This window comes from Indicator indicator, chromosome 26, assembly GCF_027791375.1.
Source record: "Indicator indicator isolate 239-I01 chromosome 26, UM_Iind_1.1, whole genome shotgun sequence".
In the NCBI taxonomy this organism is placed as follows: Eukaryota; Metazoa; Chordata; class Aves; order Piciformes; family Indicatoridae; genus Indicator; species Indicator indicator.
In genome coordinates this window covers 2,833,026-2,844,692 of record NC_072035.1, presented here as the reverse complement: position 1 = coordinate 2,844,692, position 11,667 = coordinate 2,833,026, and the positions used below count along the sequence as shown (strand labels likewise).

The 11,667-nt window shown below is 57.4% G+C and overlaps 1 protein-coding gene across 2 annotated transcripts; it reads right to left on the bottom strand.

The window, feature by feature from the left end:
- Nucleotides 1-661: 661 nt before the first annotated feature.
- Nucleotides 662-10,664, bottom strand: TBX1 (T-box transcription factor 1). Of its 2 annotated transcripts, XM_054392711.1 has the most exons (9): nt 10,631-10,664; nt 9,231-9,394; nt 8,992-9,179; nt 5,546-5,647; nt 3,985-4,156; nt 3,602-3,757; nt 2,152-2,219; nt 1,856-1,956; nt 662-1,101 (listed from the first exon to the last, which is right to left on the bottom strand). In XM_054392711.1, exons 1-9 carry the CDS (start codon nt 10,662-10,664, stop codon nt 662-664), a joined length of 1,425 nt encoding a protein of 474 aa, XP_054248686.1. The 2 variants fall into 2 exon arrangements, with proteins under 2 accessions (XP_054248686.1, XP_054248685.1); XM_054392710.1 differs by lacking the exon at nt 10,631-10,664 and having other exon boundaries at nt 9,231-9,455.
- Nucleotides 10,665-11,667: the final 1,003 nt, after the last annotated feature.

The window sequence follows — 11,667 nt, the reverse complement described above, 5'->3', positions numbered from 1 at the left end:
CTGATAGTCTCATCGAAAAATCACCTGAGGCCAAGGGTCCCCGAGGTAAAATGACTTACACTGACATGCGGAGCCACAGGCCGTCCCTGGGGCCCGCCGCTACTGGAGGCAGGCATCAGCCGCTACAGCTTCCTTAACTCGGTACTAGCTTTACACCTCCCATTCGGCACGGAAAAGCCCGTAGCACCCCCAAAATTGGTGGCAACACCAAATCTCCCTCATAAGACCCGGCGGGCGAACAAAAAGGGGACAAGTCACCTCACCGCCACCGCTTCCCAGCCGCCCTGCCGTCTTCAGTGCCCGCGCACTCGTGAGGCATCGGCAAGAAGGAGAAGGGCAAGAAGAAGGGAGACAACGACATATGGCTTCGTTTATCAAAGTGCAGCTGCGGGTCACGCCGCGATGGACGGAGGGAGCATCCCCTCCCTTCGCCGCAGGCGGCCACCGCCCGCCCTCACGGCCCGCCGACGGGTGGGGAGCGCGACGGGAGGCTGCGGGTTCCTGCGATTGGGCTCTCCGATTGTCGATCAGGTCAAACTGGCCTATCAGCTCACTCGTAAGGCGGGAAGAGAGGGAAAGGCGGGAAGGGGGAGAATGGCAGCCCTGGTGGCACGCGCGGCCGCCACCCAGTCTCTCGCGCCGTCAGGGTCCCGCGGGGCCGTTACCGCGGCCCGTAGTCGTAGTTGGCGGGTGCGCCGGCCGACGAGTACATGTTGGCAGCTGCCGCCGCCGCTGCGGCCGCTGCATTCATGTGGTGATGGTGGTGGTGGTGGTAGCTGTGCCCGCGGATGCTGGGGAGGGGGTATGGGGCGGGCCGGCTCTTCGCCCCCAGGTAGTGGTCGTAGGCGGCGGCCGCCGCAGGCGGGTACTTGTAGGGATGGTGGTGGAGTGGCTCCGAGGCGGCGGGCTCCAGGCGCAGTTCGTGGTGGGGCGGACTGGGCCGGCCGCCGCCCGCGCCACCCAACGGCACGAGGCCGCTGCCACCGCCCGGCAGCGCGGGGCTGAGCACTCGGGACATGAGCTGCTGGTGCGCGGCTTCCGCGTGCAGCGGCGTCCCGCCGGCCGCCTCCCGCTCGTACTCCCGCCGGCTCTCGGCAGCATCTGCGGGGGTACAGAGCGTCATCACCGCCGCCGCGGCGCGCCAAGTTGAAACAATACATTCACGTAAAGCAGAAAGCGGGGCACGGAGCTCAAAGCGGGGCTTGCAAGCACAGTGTGCGGCAGCAGGACCAGGGACTGGTGGGACAAGACCTTCTGACTGCAATAAATGGCGCTGACTTGACTGACAAGCTGGTACACGCCTGACATTTTTGTAATTCTGTAACACTAAACAAATACAGACTTCCCTTTATTTTGCAGGCCCGCAGTGTGCTAGAAGAAAGGCCCTGGATTGTCTTTACAATTGTTTGCTCTGCGTAATGGAAAAGGAGTCAATGGGCAGCAGTGCTGTTGCAGCTGGCCGAGGCTCTTGAACGAGAGTGGGTCGGCCCTGACTGCACTGCTGGGGTGGGTTAAGGGGGCAACACGAGGAAGAGCCAGTGGCCCTCACTGCATCCCTGCCTGGAAGGCTAAACTTTTTGCCACAAAATCGTAAATGGGATGCTGCAGGAAAAGGGAGCTGTTTTTAAAACAGCAACAACGGTGAGCAGTTTAGACCTAGGAAGAATAAATTAGGTCCTGAAGGCAGCTATTTTTGTATAAAAGTAGGTGGTAGCATAAATCTCATTAGCAATGGAGCTGTGCCCACTGCAGGCAGCTGTGCACCAGCATGGTGAGCAAGGCTGGCCCCAAGCATGCATGCACTGAGGCCAGCTGTGCAGGGTCACTGGCTGGCCTGGCTGTTTGAGGGTCTCACCTTTCTCTGTCCCATTCTGGTGGGCTGGGGAAGAGACGGGATTCCGGGATCTGGCAAAAGCACTCATGAGAGGAAGGGCTCCTGGCCTGTGATTCCTAGGCCTTGAACAAGAACAGAAGTGATACAGAGCTGAAAGTCCAACAGAATGAGCACTTGGAGCATTGCTGTTTTGTATTTCAGCTGGGAAATGTAGCCCAACCCAGTGTTCCCCAAGCTCCACGCAATCTTTGTGCAAATGTAGGCTGCACAGGTGTATGTAAAACTGGGGGTGAGAGTAAGTAAAGACATAGCCTTACCAGTCTTCGGGGTCACAGTCTCGGAATCCCTTGGCAAAAGGGTTGCTGGCTATCTTCAGCTGTGTGATCTGTAAAAAGAAGCAGGAAAATGTGTCAAAGTGGCATTCATAGGGTTCTCAGATCAGATAGTGAGTGTTCCCTGAGTGGGCTTTGGGAGTCAGTGGTGATTGGTGTAATGGAGAGGGCCTGGATGGCCAGTGGAGCTGGGGTACACTCTGCCACAGAGCACAAACATATGCTTTCCCTCCATTAGAAAATACAGGCTCGTATGCTATCTAATAGGAGTTCAAGGTGAAGGGAGAGGCAGCCTGAGTTGGCTGCAAAAGCTGTGTAAATGCACTTGTAAGAAAATGCCACATTATATGGGTCACCACCAGAGCAGCTAAGACAAATCACTGGATAAATCATACTTATGTATTTATTTAATTCGCCGGGGAAAAGGCAGGACATTTTCTATATTTAAGCAAATCCATGGATAAAGTATGTGATTGTGAGTTTCCGGAATGGGTTGAAAAACAAACTTTAAGCCCCTCAGTGACAGTTCCAGCCTTAGAGGTCAAACTGATAGAAAGCAGGAGAGAAAGAGCAGCTGTCCGGAGCCATCAGGAAAATGCCAGCCAGGGAGAGACACTGGAGCCCCTTAAAGGCACAGCCTTGTTCCAGCCCCACTGCCTCTCTGGGGTGGGGTGTAGACAGACCACAGCATCCCCTGGGGGGACCCCAGGTCAATGTGCTTGGAGCTGCTGCAGAGGGTGGCACTGCCAGCAGCTGCTTGGGCATAGCCCCACCACCCAGCAAGGACTGCAGGAGCAGCATGAAGCAAGGCATTTTGGAGCGGTGCTGAAAAGCCCCTGCTATGAAATCGTATTTGTGAGCGGGATTCCTGGTCTTTACATTACACTGATGAGATTTTAAAAAGCGATTGGATTATCTGCTGCTCAGAAATCCTCTTCAGCCTCGGGGGAAGGGGAGCCCTTGTTTTGTTTTGTTTTTTTTTTTTTTAATGTGTAATTGTATTCTGGGTAGGAGCAGACCACTATGAGCATAGAGAAATAAAATTGCAGATTTATCCAAACAAATTGTGAGTGACGTTTCACAGCGGGGCGCCTTTAGTTTCCCAACCAGCCCTGGTCTTGGGTTTACATAGGTAATGAGGTCCCCCTGAGTGAGAGGAAGCTGGTGATGGGTCTGGAGCTCACACCACTTCCTCGGTATGCAGTGGTGCAGCTCTGTGCAGCTCCCCAGCTATCAGGTTCCTTATGCTGCCCCAAAATGGGTTTAGCAGATGGGCAAGAGGAGGCAGGAGTATCCCCAAACATTCCCTCCACCACCACCAGCAGCAGACACCTGCAGTCCAGCCTTCATTCAGCCCAGGAGCCAGGTGTGCCTGCAACCCCAGAGCAACTTCAGCCCCCACTTTCTCATTGCCTGGGCCCTGCTGCTGCCTCACCCGGTGGTTCTGATAGGCAGTCACGGCTGTGAAGCGGGTCTCCTCAAAAACAAACGTTTTGAAGTTCTCCTCTGCATATTTCTCACTGTCTTTCCGGGGGTCCACGTAGACCACGTGAAAACGCGGTTGGTATCTGTGCATGGAGTTCAAAATGATCTGAATGATAAAACGAGTAAGGAGACAATAACTGATTGAGATGGAGCATCAGGAAAGGCAAATGCAGCACCCAGCCCCATCGACTCCCCTGCCCAGGGCTGGGGCAAGACAGGGTTGCAGAGCCCCTGGAAAGAGGCACAGGCAGGGGCACCCCATGGGGATCACAACACAAGAAATACTCCTCAGTGCAGCCCCGTGTTTGACATCTTTTCCCCAGGAACACTTACATGCCCATTGTCATCCAGCAAATTGTTGGTCAGTTTGAGCTTATCAAAGGAAACAATCTGCTTCATCCATTGTGCCCCTTTCGCAGGGGAGTCCGGGTGGTAGTGCACCCTTCCAGGGGTGGCAGGGTCGGCTTTGCCAGCTACCAGCCAGGAGGAGCTGTGGAAGGCATACCTGCAGAAGGGAAAGCACCCTCAGCCACAGCCCAGGGGGATCCTCCACCACCCCCAGCTGCAGCACCCCATGGCCCTGTAGGATCTGGCCTGGGAGGGTCCCCCTGGCATGGCAAAGGTAAGCACTGCTGCCCCCATTGCTGTCACCCCCATCACTCTTGCTTCCTACAGTAAACAAGTGCTTCTCCACAGCCAGACTCGTTGTACTGCAAAACCAATATTTTATCAGATCACCGATGGAACTGGTGGGAGAGAAATCTACAGGACAGAGGAAATTTATAGCTACCTGCACAGATTTGGGAGACAAACCACAAAAGCTCCCTCCTCCTTTAAAGAAATGGGTGAAAGTGAGCCCTCTATACAGTAACAGTCTGGCTTTAAGTGGAGTGGAAAGTTATGTGTAGAGTAATAGTACATCCAGAGTTTAGCAGCCTTCTTTCATTCTTTCAAAGTACATATTGAACAGTAACATTTAAAACAGAGAAACCAATCTTCTATACACGTGTTTACTTTAAAAGCCAGTGTTTGCACAGGGGGAATTAGACACCATTGGACTTGAGCAGAAACATTACTTTTTAAAGATATACTCAATTGGATGTTATATATCCCACTTCCCTCGACAAGCAAACATTTCTAGGACGCCCTGAGAATTTGGATATCTGTCTAAATATTTATATATCGGAGCCTGTGATTCCTACGTGGGCTGCCTGCTCAGCATCCTGATCTGAAGCTAAATACATAATGCACCTTTCACTCACAACTGTCCTTAAATTAAAGGAGTTCCAAACCAGACTACATTGCTGCCTTGCAAGTTGCTGATTTGCAAAGCCTTCCTACACTGTCGCTGGAAACAAGGGCAGGGGTTTGTGGCTTGGCTGGTCAGTGCGTTTCCAGAGCACTGGAAACTCTTCACCCAAGCACCCAGCAGGCTCTCTGGTGGGCACAGCACAGCCACAGGATACCTTGCAAAGCCAGCACCACCACCTCACCTGCCCTAGCTGAGAGGCTACAGCACTCGAGGAGTACGGGAAGGATTTTTATTACAAAGGAACAGACGTTTGCCAGGTGGAGATGTGGAGCAGCATCATGGGGATGGCTTTCCTGGGCAGAACCAGCCAACTCCTGCCCTGCTGCCCCATGCTGGTCTGGCCCCAGGGGCCCCGCCTCCTGAGGATATGGTGTGAAATCCGAGGGGTCCCTGTGGGTCCACATCCTGTCCCCAGCCCCAAATTCATGTCAAGGGCAGAGGCAGGGCAGCCGCAACCCACATCTCCTCCTCATCTCCCACCGGCATGTATCAGGCTCAGGGGCGCATCCCTGAATCCTGGGAGGGGAGGAGGCAGGCAGTGACCCACCAGCCAAGCACTGTGATGTGGGCAGTGTTACTTGCCTGTATCGCTTGTCATCCACAGGAACAAAATCCATGAGCAGCATATAGTCAGCCATAGGGTCCATCCCAAATATCTTCACCTGGAAGGTGGGGAACATGCGCCTGGTACAAAAAGGAGAAAGGACAGATGAGTTGAGAGGAAGTGGGGAGCCCTGAGGGGCCAAGAGATGCTTAGGGCCAGGCATGGTAGTCCCTCAGCCCCTTCAGCTCTTCCCTTTCCAGTTCCCTGACATACACAGGAGCTGTTGGACAGAGCAGGAGAAAAAGGCAGATGCAGCCAGGCAGCTCAGGGAGAGGAGATGCCATGACCCCCAATGGCATGTGAAAGGATGAGCTGGGCAGCCCGGTCTCTCCTGCCAGCTCCAGAGTCACTTGTGTTAGACACCCGAAAAACCCTGCTGCGGCGGGCGACACAGAGGCTAAGAGGAAACAAGTGCTACCACCACCACCTTTGCCATGGGCAGATACAAGCCAAAACAATTTTCTCCCCACGGTTTCCCCAAAGTCCCAGATGACCTGATTTGAGGCAGATGCAAGGCATTACACGGCCTTCTGACCCACACCTGGGGTGAGGGTAGAGTCCCAGGAGGCTCGGCCACCCGAGGGGATGTGTCTAGAGCCTCCTGCGAGTAATGCGAGGGATCCGAGTTCCCACTTCCACAGCTTCTGGCCCTCCAAATCTGTGCAGCCGTTACCGCAGTAGTGTGGTCCCTGGGGCCAGTGAGAAACCTGCTGCTCCGACGGGCAAAGGCACTGCCGCGGAGGGCAGGGACTAGAGGGCAAATGGGATTCCCAGCGAGCCTGCTCCTGGCTCTGCTTCGTTGTCAGAGCCCAGTCGGGATCCCGATACCCACATATTTACGGGGCGAAAGGCGAGTAGGACGGAGCCCGGGGATCCCAGAACGGCAGGTCGGCCTGAGGCTGTCCTCACTGCTCACCTCCCTGCTCCACGCAGGCCATGGGGACCCCTAGCTAAGCCGGAGGCACGGGTCCCACGCTCGGGGAGGGCACGATTCCTTCGAAGGGGCTTCAGGGGAAATGCTATTGGAAGGGGCTAACGAAAGGGGCCGAGGAGGACGCATGACCCCTTTCTCCTTCCCTCTGCACACACCGGGGACAGGGCTAGGTCCGCGGCTCTCCCACGAAGATGCGCTCTTGGGCTGGGCTTCGTTACGACTTTGGTTTCGTTTTATTTTTTTCCAAGAAGAAAATTAAGCGAGCCACAGCGGCCGGCATTTCGGGAAGGGGGTTTGCAGCCGTTGAAAAACCAAACTCCCAACACCCCGTGAAAAAACAACCCGATAAAACCCCGACATGGAGAGCCCCACCCGGCTCATTCTCGGGGCGCAAGGCTGGAACTGCTGTGCCTTTTCCCGGGGCTTTTTTAGTTGTGTGCCTCTGTTTCCCGCCGAGGGAAGGCTGCGATCACGGCAATGGGGCAGTGGGGCTCTGACCCCGCAGCTCCTTCCAGTCCGGGCCCAGCACTGCTGGGCAGTGTCAGGATTGGGCAGCTGCGCCTCTCTCTTTGTAAAGCTTTAGCAAACTCTGGAGGATGTTTCCAATCGTTCCCCCTGTCATTATTATTTTTTATAGTGTGAAAGCCCCCATTAGCTCCAGTTCCGGTGTTTCTTGTTTTAAAACTTCATTTTAAAACAAACAACCCGAGATGATAAGACCCACCTAGACAAACAGCAGGGCCAGCTCGGAGGCGCTGGGAGAGAACAGGCTTCGCAGCGCCTTCCTTGAGCGTTTTCCTGCTGGTTTTACCCCGGTTTTTCCTAGTTTTTATCCGCCTATTTGAAGATTTGTCGGTGTCATAAAATAAAGGAAAAAGGAGGCAAGGGGGGGAAGCTCTGATTCAGATCGAGTTGGTTCGTTCTCGAGACCTTTTGGAGTGGGCTATTCGCAACCTTTTCTCTCCCGGGAGAGCAAGAAAGCCAGATCGAAGAGCTCTTGTTTGGAGAGAGCCTCCGCCTGGAGCCTGAACGACCTTTTCCGCTAAGGAAAGCAGTGCCGAGCCCGGCGCCGGGCTTGAGGGGCCACGGGTGGAGACAGCGGGACTGAGCGACCCGGCGCCGGGGCAGGCAGCGGCTGCAAAAAATCAGCGCCAGCCCCGCTGCTTTTCCGCCAGGCACGGCGGAGATTTAACAAAAACAAAAAAAAAAAAAAAAAAAAAGGCAAACTCCCAAACTTTATTAAACTGCGAATTAAAAAAATATTCAAATGCATAAACAAAAATGTATTTAATTTGTTGTATCTTCGGAACCCTCAAAACCGCTAGAGGGGAGAGCGGGACCGCCCGGCCGCGGTCACCTCTTGTGCTGGGCCTTTTCGGAACAGAGCCCAGTCAGCGGCAGTGCCCGGGGCTTCAGTTACTGCCGCTGCAGCCTACTCCGAGACTAACTGAGAAGAAGCACCGTGCGATTCATTATTTTTTTTTCCTTCTTTAGCCCCGCGGAATCGCTGTAAGTCAAGGGACAAGACCAGAGCCCGAAGAATGAGCTCACTTACCCCGCGAAGGCAGCATATGCCCCGGAGCTTGCGCGGGGAAAGCTCCGCAGCTCTGACGAAGCCGCCGTGGACACGGCGCTTCCAAGAGGTCGCAATTAAATGTAGTCATTAACAACCGTAACTGGGGCTCCTCTTTCCTCCCAACATGTTTTGCTCCTTTCTAACATGCTTGTATCAGCCTCTTCCTTTGTCCCCCGGCCAAAGCGGGGTCCCGGCCCCGGCCCGCCGGCAGAACCGAGTCGCAGCGGTCGGAGGAGAGCCGGGCTCAGCAGAGCTCGTTACTCGATAGTAGGGAAATGAAGCACTCATGGAAAACATTTCAAGGTGCAGAATTATTTTCTGCGCCCCCACCGGAACGAAAAGATCTGCCCACGCTAAATACGTATTTAGTTACAGGTATTGCACGGGTGGGTTTGTTATCTGCTTCTTTCTGGCCTGCACCCTTGCTGCGTGCCTCAGGAGCACAGCGTCCTCCGCCAACACAAACCGAAGTCCCGTGAGGGGTAACCGAAAGCCGAAGGCACCCGGCGGAGCTCAGCGCCCTTTCCACTGGGAGGGAAACCCGTCGGCTGAGAGCACGGCGCGGCTCCCCCGCGCCAGGCCGAGCAGGGCCGAGCCGGGCTATCCTGCCCGCCGTCCTCCGCACGCTTTCGCCTCCAGCCCGCAGAAGCCGCGCGTTCCTCCCCGCGGCACCCGAGGCCTTCGAGCCGCAAAAACTCGCAGCTTTCGCCCCGGGAAAAGTGTTAGGATCAAATGACGGCAACCATCGGGCCAGGCCGGGCCATTCCGCAGCTCGCCCTTGGCCAGCTTTGATTTTCCCCCTGACCGCGAATTCAACCGCCTCCAGTTGGGCTCTCTGGCCCCGGTTAGCCTTGGTGCCCACGCCCGCGGGGAGCGGCTGGAGAGCCGGGGCTGCTCGGGAGCTCCACACTGACCTGCCGGCCTTGGTGACGATCATCTCGGTGCCCAGCTGGTTAAACTCGTCCCACAGCGCCTTCATCTCCAGCTGGACGCTCACGTTGGCCACCTTCGGGTTCTTCTTCACCGGCGCCTTGGCCGCGGCGGCCGCCCCCGCGGAGCAGCCCGAGACGGCGGCCGGCCCCGCGGTGGTTCCCCCGGCGCCCTCGGGCGGCTCGGGACCTGGGGGCGGCGGGTTGGCCCCAGCCGCTGCCGCCCCGCCGAAGGGGTAGCCGTGCTGGGGCTGGGGCGGCGGGTGCTGCTGAGCCGTGCAGGGCTCGTAGTGCGGCGGCTCATGCTGTCCGTACGGGTCCCCCGGGGAAGGGGAGAGGTGGTACCCCCCGGAGGCGTTCAGGCTGCTCAGGCTGTTGGCCGTGAAAGCTGCAACATCGCAAAAATGGGACAGCTGGGTGAGCCAGGGGCTGGAGATAGCTGAAATCATTCCAAAAACAGGCGGTCAGGGTTCCGCTCCGGCTCCCGCTTTCCCCCCAGCTCCGCGCCGCTCCGCGCGGCCCCCGCCTCCGCGCCGGTTCCGTGGATCCGCGGTGCCCTCCGCCTCCTCTGCTGCCCCGTGCCCAGCCCAGCGGGGCGCCTCCCCCTTTCCGCTTTGCTTGGCCCCAGCCTCGCTCCCCCCCGGGGCAGGCGGGGAGCTCGCTGCTCCTGCTGCCTGCCTGCCTCGGCTCTTCTTTTTTTCCTTTTTTTTTTTTTTTTTTTTCCTCTCCCCTCTTAGCAAACACGAGAGATCTCCTAAGAGCCGTGGCGGTGCAGAGCCCGTGCTCTCTCTGCAGAAGTCCCCCCTCTCTGTACACTATATGCGACAAAGCAAACTTCCCTCCTATCCTCCTCCCACCCCCCTCCCTGGAAAAAAAATGAAAAAAAAAAAAAAAAAAGAAAAAAGAGGAGCTGGGGGGAACTCAAAGAGGGAAATTAATTCTTATTTCCGTGTAGCTGCACTGCTCCAGGTAACGTCCCTCGCTCTGTGGCGGCGGGGCAGTGGCTGACAGAGGAAGGTGGACCTGATTTGGCAATCCCCACTTCTTCCATCTCCGGGCGAGAGAAGGGGGACGGACGGCGACCAGAGCAAAGCTCCAAGTTCGCGCTGAGGAGCACCGGGACAGCCAGGGCCGAGCGGCCCTCGGCCACCGGTCCGAGCGGGCCCTGCGGCACATGACAGGCCACCCCGGGGAACGGATGTCTCCTTCGGATTCCCTACAATGCTGAAAGGCTCCTCGTAGTCCTGAGGGTCCCCTGAGTTATCTCCGCCGCGGCTCCCAGGCCGGACAGGGTCTGCAGAGCCGGCGAGAGCCGAGCTCCGGCCGGCTGCTGCCATGGGCAAGGCCGGCTCTGTCGGAGGATGCTCCAGCACCTCTAAGGAGACGTGGGTCCAAGCGGCATAGCCGTCGGAAGCCGCTATCGGGGCACGGGCTGCGCCTTATTTTCCAAGGGAAGGCTGCAGCGCGCCCTCGGAGGCCCCTCCGACCCGGCCCCGCGGGCAGGCCGCATTTCGTGCACTGCCCCCGGCCCTGCCGCCGGGCCGGGACGTGTGAGAGCCCTGTGAGAGGCGGTGGCCGGGGACTCCAGTCCCCTCAGCTCTGCGGGGCCGAGCGCGGCGCTCACCTTCCATGTCCCTGGTGACGGTGCTGAAGTGCATCTTCTGCGGGCGACAGCCGGGGCGGGAAGGCGCGCTGCGGCCGCCGCTGCGCTCCTCCAGAACTCCCTTCCCTGCGTGCTCGGCGGCAGCGGCGACTGAAATCAGAGAGGCGATACTGAAAGCATTTGCTTTGGGAGACAGAGGGCTGTTTTCGTCCATAGGGGAGACACCAATGCAGGAGCAGCAGCCGCGGCAGCCTCCCACCACGAGCCCCCCCCTCCCACCCCTTCACTCCCCTCCTACCCCTTCACTCCCCTCCTTTCTACCGCACCATCCAGGGAGGTGCGAGCAGGACCCCCCTCCTTCCAAAGGGGTGGGGGAGGGAAACTTAAAAAAAAACCACAACAAATCCCAACAGAAAACAACTCAAACCCTCTGTACCCCACCCGGGAAGGGCGTTGGGGAGCAAGAAATTTCCCCTGGGTCCTTCGCTGCTAACGCCGAGCACCTCAACGGCCGGATCGAGCCCTGGATCGAGGGGGGTAATAAATAAATAAATAACCCCACTAATTTCTTTCCCAGGGTCTCTGTTTCATTCCCCTTGACTTCGTTCCCTGCGATTTATTAATTTGTTTTCTCTATTCCCTTCCCCCGCAACCACCACCTCCTGCTTCTGCCCCCCCGTCCCCTCCTTTTCTTCTGCACGTAGGGAAAGTGTCTCCCTTATAGGCGCTTTCCCCTATTCAGTGGCTGGGAGGCGTCACATGGAAGCCGGGGGTGTTTGCCTGCAGAAGCAGTGGCGGCTGCGGCGAAAGCGAAGTGAAACTCCTGCGAAGACGGTGTCAAAGGGCTGGGGAGGCCCTTCCCCGCCTCCCGGGCACGGCGAACGGCCGGCGAGGAGGGATGGGATGTGCTTCGGGGCGGGCGGAGGAGACGGCGGTGTCAATCACGGCTCCAGGAGCCGGCCGACGGAAGGGAAGAGCCGAGGGCAGCCGAGCTGAACCCGGCGTCATGCTGCGGATGTCCGGCACGGAGAGCGAGAATTGCTCCTTTTCTCCATCCC